This window comes from Equus caballus, chromosome 20, assembly GCF_041296265.1.
Source record: "Equus caballus isolate H_3958 breed thoroughbred chromosome 20, TB-T2T, whole genome shotgun sequence".
Lineage (NCBI taxonomy): Eukaryota > Metazoa > Chordata > Mammalia > Perissodactyla > Equidae > Equus > Equus caballus.
The window spans coordinates 18,104,187-18,121,622 of record NC_091703.1 but is presented as its reverse complement, the minus strand read 5'-3'; the positions used below and the strand labels follow the sequence as shown (position 1 = coordinate 18,121,622).

General features: G+C 37.3%; 1 protein-coding gene across 9 annotated transcripts in view; it reads left to right on the top strand.

The window, feature by feature from the left end:
- Positions 1–17,436, top strand: part of NUP153 (nucleoporin 153) — an 83,357-nt gene extending 65,921 nt beyond the window's left edge. For all 9 annotated transcript variants that reach the window (XM_070244123.1, XM_070244120.1, XM_070244124.1 and 6 more), the window contains 6 exons: positions 1,975–2,169; positions 4,446–5,330; positions 7,263–7,586; positions 8,248–8,520; positions 15,805–15,973; positions 16,306–17,436. In XM_070244123.1, coding sequence (XP_070100224.1) covers positions 1,975–2,169; positions 4,446–5,330; positions 7,263–7,586; positions 8,248–8,520; positions 15,805–15,973; positions 16,306–16,390 — 1,931 coding nt within the window. In that variant the 3' untranslated portion in view covers positions 16,391–17,436. The remainder of the gene's footprint in view (positions 1–1,974; positions 2,170–4,445; positions 5,331–7,262; positions 7,587–8,247; positions 8,521–15,804; positions 15,974–16,305) is intronic.

Genomic DNA, 17,436 nt, shown 5'->3' with positions numbered 1-17,436 from the left:
AAAAAGTAGAAAGCCCTTGATGCTTGTAGGAGACCAAAATTCTGAGTTGACAGGAAAATAAAACTTTGAGTCAGGAAATAAATTGTTACACACAAAGGCAGCTCATATATGTATCAAAGAACTTTGACTTCATCCTGTAAATGGTGACCATCATTTTAAGCAGAGGAGTGATAAAGTCAAATTTGCATTTTTGATAAATCATTCGGTGGCTTTTTGGAGGATAGATTTGAAATTCAGAGACCAGAGAACAGTTTAGGAAGTTGTATCAATAATACAGGCAAAGTGTGATGTGTACTAATGAAATTAAATAAGGATGGGGTATGTAGAATAATGTACAGTTGAAGACATGTTGATTTCAAGCTGCTGAAGTTGACATTCAGATATATGTGAGGCCTTTGGATATACTGATAATGGAGCCTCTGGGCTGGAGATCAGATTTGGGAGTCATTGGCTCATAGTTTTCAAATAAGTCATGGGAGTCAAGGTTATGTAAGGTGAGTGAATGGAGTGAATAGAGAAGACAGCCTAAAACTGAATTCTAATTTAAGGGAGTGGCAGGGATAAAACTTTGGAACACTTAATTTCTTAAAGGCATAACTGGACAGGGAAAACAAAATCCACATGATACTTGTTGCTTCTTAGAAGGATGAATTTCAAGGGAACAAGACCAGAGGTCGGAATAAGAAGGTGGTTATTCAAGCAGGAGATAAGGGGAGCTTGAACTAGAACAGCAGTAGAAAGGTCAGAAAAAATGAGAAATGAAATAGATTAGAGAAATACGTAAGGGAGGAGGAGCCATCTAGCCAATCTCACCAGGTGGATAATGGAACTATCAGCTAAGAAAAAGACCACAGGAATGAAGCTCAGAAGTGTGGGTTGTAGGTACAGATCAGGAAACTTTTATTGGTGATGAAAACCATCAGAGTGGATGAGAGGTTGTGAGAAGGGCAGTGGACCAAAGATGGAACCTCAGGGAGCAATTTTATTGGCAAGATGGAAGAAAACATGCCAATAAAACACAGAGGTCAGGTAACTGGGAGAAGTGACAACAATTGGAAAACATTTAGAGAAGTGGGAGTACCAGAATGAATGGCTCCATTCTCAACCCTGTATTTCTTCAGCATTGTGCCTTGCAGACCCATCCTTCTTGTGCAGCCTCCTCTCCCCACAAACTTGCTAGTTCTGCTTAAAGATTTAAATAATCGAGTCTGTGAATCCATCTCCTGCTCCTTAGCCATTTCTTCCTCCTTTGCACTCTTGTTTAGATCATTTCTCACTTTCCATCTTGGTGATGGTGCTACTATGTATTTATGTTTTTCTTTCTCCTTTTTAGCTCATGAGCACCTTTAGAAGTTAAGCAACATTTTATTCATCTCTATGTCCCCAGAACCTAAGTACATTATGGTGTTTGATAAACGTCTGTTAAATGGCTAGCTTATAACAGAAATGCCATGAACATAGTCGTAGGTGATGTCGAGTTGAATTGCAAAGTGGATGATAGAATACTTCTACGCAAAAATGATGATTTGAAAGGCAGAGACCTGTGCTTTGAAATCTTGAAATTAATATGGTCTGTGGCTGTGTATTTTTTATGTCTCCAAATAATGCCTCCAATTTATATCTTACATTTTATAATGCTGTGCTGTTGGAAGAAATTTGATAAAGAGTCTTAAGAAAAATTTAGTCCTTTAGGCTCCGATTTGTGAGCATGATTTTTTTTAACTGGCTATTCAAACTTGAGGTTAAGAGGGAGCTCATCATTGAGCAAGGTGAATGTGAGCTGCTCATTTATAAGAGTAAAAGAAATCTGAGATGTTTTTACTGTTTTTAACAATGTAATGTCTATATTTCTGGCGTTTTCTCTGTGTTAATAGGAAACACTAATAAAAATGGAACGTTCGGACTTACTGGTATCATTAAGATACTGACATAATGCAAATTAGAATTTTCATGTGTATCCTCATTATTTTTTAGGCAGTTCAGGACCTGCCTCAAGTAGCACCACTGTCCCTGTCTCTCTGTCTTCTGGAGGCTGCCTAGGATTGGACAAGTTCAAGAAACCTGAGGGAAGCTGGGATTGTGAAGTATGCCTAGTGCAGAATAAAGCAGATTCTACCAAATGCGTAGCATGTGAAAGTGCAAAGCCAGGCACAAAATCTGAGTTCAAAGGTAAGGTGTTGGTAAAGTGCCTCCTGGTATTGCCATTTTAAAGTGAAATATTTGCAAACAGCTTTAGTTTTAAAATTACTCATTCTCTATTGAAAATTCATCTAAAATGAGGTATCGTCCTAGACTTCTGGCTCATGTCTATCTCTGAGTTACTATAAAGTTGGATTATTTGCTGGTCAGCAGTGGGGTATCTTTCTGTAGCAGGGTAGAAGAACTATTCTGTCACGTGTTACTGAGTCTGAGAGAGTTTTAGGTTTCTATTTTTAATTGTTAACAGCCCTTTGGCATCTCAATGAATTTCCTGACTCTTATTTGGCTGGGAATTTACACCCCTAGAACCTTATCGTAAAGAATCTAGATTTGGGCTTTGGTTTCCCAGAGTATGTCTCAGATTTTATTATGTTATGTAAATGGAAAGAAGAACCTCTGAAAGTAACTTATACTTAATTACCTGGAGGCCAAGTTTTTCTAGTCTTCATATTCCTGTGTGAATTATTTCATGTTTTATATGGGACACAGTTTAGTCAAAATTTTGATTTTGGGTAAATCAAAAGCTGGATTTTGGGGAGGGGGGGAAGCTAGAAAGGAAAAGAAATTTTACATCTGAGAAAGATTTTAATCTGTAAGAGAGTAGGCCTAAAAGATGGGAATGTAAGAGCATTAAAAAAAGGAGTATCCAACTTTTACTACTCATAATTACGCCTTGGATTAGTTATTGGCTTTCAAACTTTTTTGACTGCAAACCAAAGTCAGTAAACTTTCACCTTGTGACCCGTCACATGCACAGTGTCTATGTGATTGAAAGAAAAGTTTTACAAACTAATACTTATCTCTAGTATGTGTAAGATACCCTAGTGTTTTCTATTTTTTTTCTTTTTAGAAGGCAAATGCTGGTTGCCGCCTACTAAATTAATTACATGACTAATGGGATACAACAGGTTTGAAAGCCACTGCTGCCTTCCAGTGTACTTTAGCTCCCTCTCTAGCTGTACCTCAGGGTCCCTGTCCCATGTTTTCTACCTGTAGTGCAGTAATCATCATACCTTTAAATCTCTCCCTTTGAGGCAGAGGTGATAATTAGTTAATTATTTTCTTTGGCACCATTATTTATAGCTTTCTGTGTACTACCACTTAAGGTATTTCAGAGACCATGTGGATGGCCGTTTGCTCCTGAGATTCTGATGGACTGTTTCCATTAAGTTTCTTAGGGAAAGAAAGTGGGGTGGGTAATCATTAAAAGGGGAAGACGGAAGAGGAGGGTTTGTAAAGCTTGGCCATCGTTTGTCTTTATTTCCGCATGGGTAGCAGAGTTGTGGATAAATATCTTGGCACCCTTCAATGATTCCTTTGCTGAGTCAGCCAGTCAAGTGCTTCATTTCTGGTTTATTCAGCTCCAGAAAAGCATTAGGAATCCAAGACTTTGATCTCGTCAGTATAGCAGTATCTTTTTAAATACTGCTTCCACTCATGTAATTCTTGTTCTTTGATGGCTAAAAAAAAACTGTTTTAGATTCTTGAGTAAATAACACATTTATTCAGAAGATTTAAAAATTAAATTATGACAGGATTCACAGTGAAAAGTATTTCATGACCCCACTGGCACATTTTCCATCCTTCCTCCCCCAGCAAAGGTAATAGCTGTGGTTAATTTCTCATAACTCTTTCAGAGTTTCTTTATGCATATCATAAGCAAATATAGTCTTATTCTGTATCTTCTTATTTCCCTCTACCTTGTTAGAAAAGGCTATATACCACAGTGCCTTTCTGCCCCCTTGGTTTTATTATGGATTAGCTTGGACACATATTTGTTCTTCATTCTGGATTACATATGGCATTTTGATTGTCTGTGAATTTATCTTTCAAATAAAGACTCAGCTGTAGAATTCCTGGGTCAAAGGGTATATGTGTTTGTAATTTTTGGTAAATATTGATGAATTGCCTCCCATACATTTTGTGCTAATTTACACCTCCACCTGCAGTGTGTTAATAAAGTATCTGTTACTCCTAGTCTCATCACCAACACTGTTTTATCAAACTTATTTGACCTCTGCCAGTCTGATAGATGACAAGTGGCATGTCAGTGTAGTTGTGACGATTGAGATGTAATTCCCATGGTGAATATTGGCACCTTGGTTCATGTTTACTACCATTGCTAATACTCTTCAAAGCAGGCCTTTTCAAAGTTATTCCTACTCCCTTTGGTTTTCAAAGTTTAGATTTTGTTTGAGAGAATAACTGTAATTCAGTGTCTTTGGTGTCTCTTATATTTTTTGAAGGCTTTGGTACATCTTCCTCATCTTCAAACCCAGCAGCCTCATCCTTCAAATTTGGTATCCCATCATCCTCTTCCGGGCCTTCTCAGACTTTAACAAACACTGGAAATTTTAAATTTGGAGATCAAGGAGGCTTCAAAATAGGTGTGTCATCAGATTCTGGGTCTATAAACACCGTGAGTGAAGGCTTTAAATTTTCTAAACCAATAGGAGATTTGAAATTTGGAGTTTCATCTGATTCTAAACCTGAAGAAGTTAAAAAAGACAGTAAGAATGATAATAATTTTAAATTTGGACTTTCTTCTGGTTTAAGCAATCCACCTTCTTTAGCTCCATTTCAGTTTGGGATGTCTAATCTTGGGCAGCAAGAAAAGAAAGAGGAACTGCCTAAATCTTCATCTGCAGGCTTTAGCTTTGGTACAGGTGTTATTAACTCTACCCCTGCTGCTACTAACACTGCGGTGGCCTCCGAGAACAAGAGCAGCTTCAGTTTTGGAACCACAGAAACCAAGAGTGTCTCAGTGACTCCTTTCACGTGTAAGACAGCAGAAGCAACAAAAGAAGAAATGCCTGCCGCCAAAGGAGGGTTTGCTTTTGGCAATATGGAAGCTGCCCCTCTACCATCTGCCTCATTGTTTGCTTTGGGAAGGACAGAAGAGAAACAGCAAGAGCCTGTCACTTCTACTTCTCTGGTGTTTGGGAAGAAAGCTGACAACGAAGAGCCAAAGTGTCAACCAGTGTTTTCCTTTGGGAATTCAGAGCAAACCAAAGATGAGAGTTCTTCAAAGTCGACCTTTAGTTTCAGTATGGCAAAACCATCTGAGAAGGAATCTGAACAGCCAACAAAGGCCACTTTTACTTTTGGAGCTCAAACCAGTACTACAGCTGGTAAGTATTAAACGTTTTCTTACAAGGTGTCTCTGATATCTTGACAAACGCAGCAAGTCAAGGAATGGTTTACACTGAACATAGTTGAGAGAGTACCAGTAACAGAACTCTTGGGGAAGGAGCCTAGGATTCTCAGTTTTATCTGCTTCAAACCCCCATGATTCTGATGAAGTTATCTGCGGATCGAATTTTGAGAAATACAGCTCTAAGGGAAAGCCCACGATATACATTTGTCTGAGGCTTTCTTCTGTTTGGGCTTTTATAATCAGAATTAGCATATGCTATTCAGGATAGGCATTCTTTCTTAAGCTCATAAAATATTTCTTAACTAATAAAATCTTTATAAATAGGCCTTCATTTGGAAATAGAGATAATTACTCACTATCAGACATTTAAGGAACATGGACAACAAAAATAATTAATTCCTGAGGAATAGAGGTGGTTATGAAAACTAAAATCCTGAAGAAAAAAACGAAATAGCATTTTTAAAAGTTAAAAAACATGGTTGGTGAAATAAGATCATTCTGTACACTGAGTAGCAGAAAAAACATAGCAGATAATCAGATTAGTGTACTGGAATTTCCCAGAACACAGTAAAGAATCAAATTAAACACTTATGAACACTTTTGGATAATAAATTGAAAACACAACAAAATGAAAAATTAACTTAAAAAAATAGTATGGAATTTAACACATAGGTATGAGTAGTTTTTGTCTATTAAATTTTTACTTGAAAATTTAAAAACACTTTAAAGAAAAACTAAATTATGTACTATATGGAAAGAGATAAAAATGAGGTAGGGTCTAATCAAATTTAATCATGGTGTCACCATACTGTTTCCATTGAAATCAGCGCTCTTAAAGCCTCCTGTTAACCAACTTGAAAATGAGCCAACATGCTCCATTTTCTGTGAATCATACTACTGTCCATATCGTAATGTGACCAGCCCTGTTTAGTAGACAATATGGGAACTTCAGTAAGGTGGCTAGATCCAGGATCACCATATAAAAATCAATGGCTTTTCTCCAGATCTGCAATAAGTAGTTGGACAACATATCTCATTTGTATTTTCTAACATTTCTAATTTGTATTTTATAATAGCAACAGAACCTGTTACATGCTAAATAATGAAAAGAACATAAAAGTCTACACAGAAATCGAAGTACAATGATGTACACCTGAAAAAAAACATAAAGGGCATATTTAATACTTGTTCCTAAGTGAGAATATTCCCCCCATCCCCAATATAATTTCTCTTCTTAGAGGAATTTTTGCCAAGCGTGATAGGCTAAACTAATTCTAAAATTTCATATGGAAGGAGAAACGCACAGAAGATTTTGGGGAGAAGGGCAAGTACACAGTCGGGTTTGCCCTACTAATCTCAAACTATACTGTAAAGCTACAGTAATTAAAACTGTCTAGTAACAATAACTGTAGAGGAAACATGCACATATATCTGGAAATTTAGTATGAGATAAAGGTGGAGTTAAAAATTGGTGAGCAAAGGATGCACGAGTCAATAAATGCTACAGAGAAAGTTGGCTATTATTTGGAGAAATTGAAGTTATAATCTTGCTGACATAAACTTCAAAATCAAATTTATAAAACCACAGCTATCTCCCACTGTCTGAATTTGCTATCCAAACACAGTATCCAATTAGATTGGGATTTAAGGGATATTTTAACTTTTGTTAATCTGAAGGCTGAAGGTTTTCCTATGTAAGACAAAAAATCCATAAGCCCTAAGAGAAAAGCTGGGTGTATTTGACTGTATCAAAATTTAATGTAACAGTTGTCCATTTGATGAATGAATCTATATAGAAAACTTAGTGATTCTGTTTTCTAATGAAATCTTAGATTTAGCATAGGGAAAAATGCTTTCTGGACTGCTTGTTCTTAAAGATTTTTGTTTTTTAATTTCTGTCTTACAGATCAAGGTGCAGCAAAGCCAATTTTTAGCTTCTTGAACAACAATTCCTCTAATTCAAGTACACCAGCCACTTCTGCCTCCAGTGCACCTGCGGCCTCCTTTGTGTTTGGACAGGCCAGCAATCCTGTGAGCAGCTCTGCCTTTGGTAACTCTGCTGAATCCAGTACATCTCAGTCTTTGCTGTTTTCTCAAGAAAGCAAACCAGCAACCACGTCCAGCACGGGTACAGCTGTCACCCCGTTTGTCTTTGGTCCTGGAGCCAGCAGTAATAGTACTGCAACCTCTGGTTTCAGCTTTGGAGCTACAACCACATCCAGCTCTGCAGGTACATTTAAAAAAGCAAAACCATGCTGGATTGGCTTTAATTATATCAAACCTTAGCAAATAATATAGCAGGTTATCACAAAACAGCATGGGTGCCTTTTAGGTCATCTATACCCGGGATGTTGTCGTTACTCACCATGTGGAATAAATGTACACTTTGTGTTCAAGTTTATTATAATTAACTCTTGGAAACAATTTTTCTAATCTCAACAAGAGTGTAATCGTTAGTTTTTCCAAGTGTTCTTTTTGAAATGTTAAATTGTAGGTAAGCAGACACTGGGCATTATTTTATTAAACATTAGTTCCTCATTATGCACTATATATATGATTATGACATTAGCTGATTTCTGCAGTGTATTAAATTTCTGATGAGAAATCAGTTGACTTCTTAGATATATCCCTTTACCTAAAAATTTTGGATTATGAAGGTGGGGAGGCTTGTTAATAGTTTTTTTTAATACGGGTTCTATATGGTTTTACTAAATAATGGTAGAGAGAATAGTAATCTTAATCATTATTCAAAACTTGTCTTGATGGGATTTATTAAGCAAGGTAAGAATCTGAAAAGAAGTCTGAAATTTGCTTTTGCGTTTATAGAGATTTCTTGAGGATTATCTCGTTTTAGCTATCATGGTGATACAAGTATTTCTGTGGGCCTCTAGGATCCTCCTTTGTATTTGGCACTGGACCTTCAGCACCATCTGCCAGTCCAGCATTTGGTGCTAACCAGACCCCAACATTTGGACAAAGTCAAGGTGCCAGCCAGCCTAATCCGCCAGGCTTTGGGTCTATATCATCTTCAGCAGCATTGTTTTCTGCTGGTTCTCAGCCTGCACCACCTACTTTTGGGACAGTGTCAAGCAGTAGCCAGCCTCCTGTCTTTGGACAACAGCCTTGTCAGTCTGCGTTTGGCTCTGGAACAGCTCCTAATTCCAGTAAGTGTGTAGTAGTGATGTAGTTTGTATCTGTACTTAGGTTCTGTATGTTTTAAATATAATTTTTCTTTGAACTTTGAAACCATGTGTATGTCTTTCCTTTTTTTGGTCTCTGGTACTTGGCAGAATAGAGAGGTGTATGTCTAGACTTAACTGTAAACAACATTCCCTATTTTCACACTATTAAGCACTTTTAAGGTACTAACGTGTTTGATTAAAATGTAGTTATTTCTTGCTCTTTGATTTAGGTGCTGGATTCATTCAGTCCTATTTTTCCCCAGCTGAATTTCGGGGCACTCTAGATTTCAGCTGTATTTCCTAATCTCTTTATGACTAGATTATACCCCAAGCTTCAGGCTCCTGGACAATCCAGCTGAGGGGTCTCATGACGCTTCCTCTTTGAGGATACTAGCTTTTTCACTTGCATGTTTACATAAACATTCCTAATCACATTGTAGTATAATGATGTATTTCCTTAAGATTGCACCGTGTATATTTTTCTAATTGTGAAATATAACCTCATATAGAAAAGCATGAAACATAAGTGAACTATGCAGTGTTGAAGCAAACCCTTGTGTAACCAGGAGCCCCTTCTGTATCCCTTTTTGATCACATTCCTCTCTTCTTTCCTTGCTCTAATGCTATCTTGGTTTTTATGGTAATCATTTTTGTTTTTTTTTAAAGTTAACTACTGATAGATGCATCACTACAAAATACAGTTTTGCCCAATTTTTAACTATATAAATGGAATCTTACCATATTCAGTCTTTTGATTATTGCTCCTTTCACTCTGTCTTATCTGTAAGGTTCATCCATGTTATTGCATACAGTTTGTTCATTTTCATTGCTGTAGAGTAAATCACTGTATGAATATACAGCAGTTTATCCATATAGTGTTGACAAATGTTTCTGTTGTTTTTAGCTATTAGGGAATGCAACCCTGCACATTCTCCCTGGGAGAGGGATTGCCAAATTAAAAGGTGTGCATATCTTATACTTTAGAAGATAATATAAATTTTTCCTGATGGATTGTGCCAATTCACATCCTACCAGCATTGTATAAGGATTGTCATATTTGGATTCTACTTGATTTCATTTTTTGGGAAGTCTTTTTATAAGGTTTTTGGGTCATTTTTCTGTTCAGTTGTTTTGCTTTTGTTTATTGATTTGTAGGAGTTCTTTCTTCTAGATATTAGTATTTTGTCGGTACATGTAGCAAATTTCTCATGTTTTGTGACACTTTTTAATTGAGATTTATTGACTTTATTCTCCTAATGTGGAATTGGAGAGAGTTTAGCTTTCTTTGATACAGGTAACATTGCCCTCCATCCTCCTAATGTAGTGACATACGGTTAGATCGGTATTCTAAGTATGCAAATACAGTATGATGTACTGTGATTTTCTTTTCTATACAAAACTTGGGGCTGTTTTTCACTATCTCAAAGAAATTTCTCAGAATCTTCTAGCATGCTCCTCCCACCACGCTTTCTAGGACTGCTGTTTAACTGTGGTGTCGGGGATCTCTTTTTAACTGTCTCTTTGTAGATTCCTTTAGCTTCCTCTTAAAGGAATCTCTGTTTCCTGGATGCCGTGTCTTCCTTCTTTTTCTCTTGTTTTGATGGAGTACATCTTCCAGTGATTGCTTAAAGACTCAGGGAAGAAAATTTTGAGGCCTTGCATTTCTTTTGGAAGGATGTTTCTTCTGCCCCCATGTTTGGTAAGATTTTGGTTGAATATAGATTTAGATTGGAAATCATTTTCATAATTTTGAGAGCATTCCTTCGTTGTGGACTTTCTGGCTCCCAGGGTTACTCTTCAAGTTTTGACTGATCTGTGATTTTTGACTTATTTCTTCTTTCTGGAATCTCAGAATCTTTTGTTTTGCCTCCAGTGTTGTGACTTATCAGGAGGATGTTCCTTGGTCCGAATCCATTTTATCTATTGATTATGTAAGGAATGTAGTGTGTCCTTTCGTGAACTTTGATTCCTGGGAATTTTCTTGAATTATTTCTTTGAAGATTTTATGCCTTATTCTCTAACTTTCATTCTCTCTTTTTTTCCCCACTTTTTGTCTTTGTTGTACTTTCTGGGAAGATTTCTTCACTTTATCTTTTTACTTCCGCTAGTATCACTTTTTAATTTCCAAGTCTTCTTTTTTGTTCTGTGGATATTTCCTGTTTATATCCTTCTGTTGTTTCAGAACTGTTATCTGTTGATCTCTTGAGGATATTAATAATGAGGTGGTTTATTTCTTAAAGCTTTTGCTTAGTCAGTTTCTCCAAATTGCTTTTGGTCTTAATGTTTCTTATGAAATACTTTCCTCAAATGTCTGTTGCTGCTTGACTATCTGCTCCAAGCTTTTAGATTTTTTTCAGTTGGAGTAAGAATATTTCACATGAGTTCTACACTTTCAGCAAATAAAGTGAACAATACAGCATTGTTAACTATAGGCACACTGTAGAACAGCAGGCCTCTAGAACTTACTCATCTTGCCTAACTAAAACTTTATACCCACTGAATAGCAACTCCCAATTTCCTCCCATCCTCCTCCCCACCACCAGCAGCCACCATTCTTCTCTTTGCTTCCATGAGTTTGGCTGTTTTAGATACCTCACGTAAGTGAAATCGTGAAATACTTGTCCTTCTGTGACTGGCGTATTTCACTTAGCATAATGTCTTCCAGGTTCATCCATGTTTTTGCATATTGCAAGATTTCTTTCTTTCTTTTTTTTTTTTTTACTTAAGATTATGATAGTTTACAACCTTGTGAAATTTCAGTTGTCAGTCATGTTGTAGGTACACTCTTTCACCCTTTGTGCTCACCCCCACCCCCCCTTTCCCCTGGTAACCACTAATCTGTTCTCTTTGTCTACATGTTTAACTTCCACATATGAGTGGAGTCATACAGAGATTGTCTTTCTCTGTCTGGCTTATTTCACTTAACATAATACCCTCCAGGTCCATCCATGTTGTTGTGAATGGGACGATTTTATCCTTTTTTATGGCTGAGTAATGTTCCATTGTATATATATACCATATCTTCTTTATCCAGTCGTCAGTTAGTTGATGGGCACTTAGGTTGCTTCCACATCTTGGCTATTGTAAATAATGCTGCAGTGAACATAGGGGTACATGGGACTTTTGATATTGCGGATTTCAAGTTATTTGGATAGATACCCAGTAGTGGGATGGCTGGGTGATATGGTATTTCTATTTTTAATTTTTTGAGAAGTCTCCATACTGTTTTCCATAGTGGCTGCACCAGTTTGCATTCCCACCAGCAGTGTATGAGGGTTCCTTTTTCTCCACAACCTCTCCAACATTTGTTACTATTAGTTTTAGATATTTTTTCGATTCTAATGGGTGTAAGGTGATATCTTAGTGTAGTTTTGATTTGCATTTTCCTGACGATTAGTGATGAGCTCTTTTCATGTGTCTATTGGCCATCCATATATCTTCTTTGGAGAAAGGTCTGTTCATGTCCCCTGCCCATTTTTTGATCAGGTTGTTTGATTTTTTTGTTGTTGAGTTGTGTGAGTTCTTTATATAGTATAGAGATTAACCCTTTGTCGGATATATGACTTGCAAATATTTTCTCCCAATTGGTTGGTTGTTGTTTTGTTTCAATCCTGTTTTCCCTTGCCTTGAAGAAGCTCTTTAGTCTGATGAAGTCCCATTTGTTTATTCTTTCTGTTGTTTCCCTTGTCTGGGAAGACGTGATGTCCAAAAAGATCCTTTAGATACTGATGTCAGAGATTGTGTTGCCATGGGGCCGGCCCAGTGGCACAGCAGTTAAGTGCACACGTTCCGCTTCTCGGCAGCCAGGGGTTCGCTGGTTCAAATCCTGGGTGTGGACATGGCACTGCTTGGCAAAAGCCATGCTGTCGTAGGCGTCCCACGTATAAAGCAGAGGAAGATGGGCATGGATGTTAGCTCAGGGCCAGTCTTGCTCAGCAAAAAGAGGATTGGCAGTAGTTAGCTCAGGGCTAATCTTCCTCAAAAAAAAAAAATAAAGAGTGTACTGCTTATATTTTCTTCTAGAAGCCTTATGGTTTCAGGTCTTATCTTTAGGTCTTTGATTCATTTTCAGTTTATTTTTGTGAATGGTAAAAAAGAATGGTCAATTTTCATTCTTTTACATGTGACTTTCCAGTTTTCCCAGCACCATTTGTTGAAGAGACTTTCTTTTCTCCATTGTAGGCCCTCAGCTCCTTTGTTGAAGATTAGCTGTCCATAGATGTGTGGTTTTATTTCTGGGCTTTCAATTCTGTTCCATTGATCTGTGCATCTGTTTTTGTACCAGTACCATGCTGTTTTGATTACTGTAGCTTTGTAGTATGTTTTGAAGTCAGGGATTGTGATGCCTCCAGCTTTGTTCTTTTTTCTCAGGATTGCTTTAGCAATTCGGAGTCTTTTGTTGCCCCATATGAATTTTAGGATTCTTTGTTCTATTTCTGTGAAGAGTGTCATTGGGATTCTGATTGGGATGGCATTGAATCTGTAGACTGCTTTAGGTAGTATGGACATTTTAACTATGTTTATTCTTCCAGTCCATGTGCATGGAATGTCTTTCCATCTCTTTATGTTGTCATCACTTTCTTTCAGGAAAGTCTTGTAACAGTTTTCGTTGTATAGGTCTTTCACTTCCTTAGTTAAATTTACCCCAAGATATTTTATTCTTTTTGTTGCAATTGTGAATGGGATTTTGTGTTCTTGAGTTCTTTTTCTGTTAGTTCATTGTTAGAGTATAGAAATGCTACTGATTTATGTAAGTTGATTTTATACCCTGCAGCTTTACTGTAGCTGTTGATTATTTCTAACAGTTTTCCTATGGATTCTTTGGGGTTTTCTATATATAAGCTCATGCTGTCTGCAAACAGCGAGAGTTTCACTTCTTCATTGCCTATTTGGATTCCTTTTATTTCTTTTTCCCGCCTAATTGCTCTGGCCAAAACCTCTAGAACTATGTTGAATAAGAGTGCTGAGAGTGGACACCCTTGTCTTGTTCCTGTTCTCAGAGGGATGGCTTTCAGTTTTTGCCCATTGAGTATGATGTTGGCTGTGGGTTTGTCATATATGACCTTTATTATGTTGAGGTACTTTCGTTCTATACCCATTTTACTGAGAGTTTTTATCGTAAATGGATGTTGGATCTTGTCGAAAGCTTTCTCTGCATCTGTTGAGATGATCATGTGGTTTTTGTTTCTCATTTTGTTAATGTAGTGTATCACGTTGATTGACTTGTGGATGTTGAACCGTCCCTGTGTCCCTGGTATAAATCCCACTTGATCATGGTGTATGATCTTTTTAATGTATTGCTGTATTCGGTTTACCAGAATTTTGTTGAGGATTTTTCCATCTATGTTCATCAGTGATACTGGCCTGTAGTTTTCCTTCTTTGTGTTTTCCTTGCCTGGTTTTGGGATCAGGGTGAAGATTTACTTCTTTTTTAAGACTGAGTAATATTCCATTGTATGTATGTGCATCATTTTCTATATTTGTCTATTTGTCAATGGATTTTTAGGTTATTTTTACTTCTTGGCTATTGTGAATAATGCTGCAATGAATATGAGAGTCCAGATATTTCCTGAAGATCCTGGTTTCACATCTTTTGGATAAATACCTAGAATGGGATTGCTGGATCATACAGTATTTCTATTTTTGATTTTTCGAGGAACCTCCATACTGTTTTCCATAGTGGCAACACCAATTTGCATCCCGACCAACAGTGCACAAGGGTTCCCTTTTTCCTCATCCTCACCAACACTTACCTCTTTTTGATAATAGCCATTCTAACAGGTGTAAGGTGGTACCTCATAGTGGTTTTCATTTGCATTTCCCTGATGATTAGTAATGTTGAGCATCTTTTCATATACCTTTTGGCCATTTGTATGTCATCTTTGGAGAAATGTCTATTCAAGTCTTTTGCCCATTTTTTCTTTTAAAGATTGGCACCTGAACTGACATCTGTTACCAATCTTCTTCTTTTTTTTCCCCCCTTCTTCCCAAAGCCCCCCAGTACATAGTTGTATATTCCAGTTGCAGGTCCTTCTTGCTTTGCTATGTGGGACACTGCTTCAGCATGGCCTGATGAGCAATGCCATGTCCACACCCAGGATCCAAACTGGCGAAACCCTGGGGTGCTGATGCAGATTACACGAACATAACCACTCAGCCACGGGGCCAGCCCCCTTTTGCCCATTTTTTAATTGAGTTATTTGGGGGTCTTTTTGCTGTTGAGTTGTAGGAGTTCCTTATATTTTGTTTATCAGTCCCTTATGAGATATGGTTTGCAAATATTTTCTCCCATTCTACTCATAATCTTATGAGTGTAGGACACCTCAATACCACTTGATAATTCTTTGTACATGGCTAGGGCTTATAGATCTTGAATTTCATTATAGGTTGATCTGACTGCTTGTTTACTTGGGAAGACCTGAATGTTTGTATCTTTAGGTCTATCCTTTTAGATTGTCAGATTCCCCAGAGAAAATTCTTGCAGTCTCCTTTCTGGAGGGTATGTACATCCTGCTGACTGCCAGTGTTCTGGGCGCTGAGTCTGGGAGGGAGGCTGCAGTTCTAAATGTTCATTACATCAATCTACTCTTAATCTTGCTGTTTTCAGTGTGATATCCTTGCCTTTAACTCTGCATGATTTCTCAGTCCCGAGACCTCCAGAGACTGAAGTTCTGTTCTTCTGCTAGGGTAGAGGAAGAGAATTACCATTCTGTTTCGTGCTGGCGAGGGATTGATCTGGGTATCTGCTTCTTAAACATATTCTACCATCCTTCTTGTTTTTTAGTCACAACTTGATTCTTACTTTCCGGGGTACTTGGAAACCTAAACTTTTTGGGTATGTTTAGTGTAAATGGCATTGCCTCTGTGCTTCCCCTTGCTGCTGATTTAGTATTCCATTCCAGTCAGCCTTCTAGCTTCTAAAGTTTGTTGCTGTCATCTCCTCTCTCCCTATCTTTGTAAAAATCCCATTACTGTTATTTTAATGTAATTTTTGAAAAAGATAGTGCTAAATCTGTTTGTTGATTCCGCTGTCTTTAACCAGAATTCCGCCCTGCCCTTTTTACCTTGGTCGTGGGTAAGTTGGGTCACTTGTTGGAGGATGTCAAGTATGTATTGTTTGTCACTGGAGAAAATGCGTAATTTCAACTTGAAGTGATTATAAGAGAGCTTAACCGTTTACATGTTTTTGTGTGTAAAGGTCAGAGTCATTACTAGAAAAACTATCATTTTTACCTTAATGGAGCTTTTCTGCTTCCACTGTTGTAGGTCCAGCTTTCCAGTTTGGCAGCACCACTACCAATTTCAACTTTACAAACAACAATCCGCCAGGAGTATTCACATTTGGTGCAAATCCTAGCACACCTGCAGCCTCAGCCCAGCCTTCCGGCTCAGGGGGCTTTCCATTTAGCCAGTCTCCAGCAGCATTCACTGTCGGGTAAGAGAACTCTTTGTTGAAATGGGGAATTTTACATGGTATGGGTGTGTGCATATGTATTTAGTGTGTATGTGTTTTGTTTTTAACATCACCAAGATGCAGTACAGTTCAGGTAAAATCAAGTATATTCTCCAGTATCAATTTAACATATTATAATTTTGGAGGATCATAGCCTGAGAAAAATAGCAATAATTGTGTGTGTATTAGGTGTAACAGAAAACGTGTTTACTTTGTCTTTTTTTCTCCCCTTTGTCACTGGTCACATTTAATGTTATTATGACTCTGAGATTTTATCTGAGCATCATGTCACAGGAAGTTTTTATTTTTCACAGGTCAAATGGGAAAAATATGTTCTCTTCTTCTGGAACTTCAGTTCCTGGTCGCAAGATAAAGACTGCTGTTAGACGTAGGAAATAAAGGTCACAATGGTGTTATACACAACAGTTTTAACAACGGCTGGTGCCCTTCTTTCAGATACTGGATTGTACTGTGTGCTGGGGTTATCTGAAGTCAGATCTGCCTAAGGACTTCTTTAATTTTGGAATTTTCCTCTTCTTTCTTTACAGAAGTCCCATCCTCACCTCTCCCACCCCCTTTTTAAAAAATAGTAGCTAGACTGGTGACTGATTCTTCAGCAAAAATATTTTATGATCCAGCAGATTATTCACTGATTTGGCATAGGCTGGCTGAACCCAGGATTAGAGCCCGCTCGGTGAATGGCTTTGTATAGAACCTCTTCATCTGCACCACTATGTGCGTTGATATGCGTTTATGGAACGCACTGAAATTGTAATTATATCTGAGGAATTCTGTATAGATTAGAGGATGTTGAAATGAATGATTTCTATGCTGAGTTTGTGCTGGTGTATGTGTGAAGTGAGTGAGTTGGGTGTATTGTGCACTAAAATTTTCTGATAGAGGAAGCCTGATTTTAAAGAATGGTCCATGCTAAGGACTTGTTAGATCTAGTTCGTTCTCCATTTAATAATTATATGCTATTTCTATATTTTCATCCTTCTGACTATCACCTGTCTTGCCTTTTTCATTATTTTATTATGAAACTTGTGTAAATACAATTTTGTTTCTGTACTTTTTTGGCATAACATAAATCTGTGAACTTGAAATTTTCATTTTGTGTTAGAAATGTTTTTTGTTGTTTAGTCTTGTCTCAGATTTTATTATGTAAATCCCATTATTCAAAGTTGCCTAAATCCATTTGGAAATCTTTAAAAAAAAAATTGGGGATTCTTAAAGTGAATTTATTGGCTTTTCTGATCCAGTTTTGTTTGGACCAAAAACCAGTATTGTACAAAGTATTAAACATATATTTTTATATTTACTGAAATGGACTGTGGTGACTTTGGATAATAAGGAAAAGTTTAATATTAAAGCCATGTTTATTACAGTATAATTAACATGTTAAACCATGGGACAAATGCCATCAATAAAAAAATTATGAAATA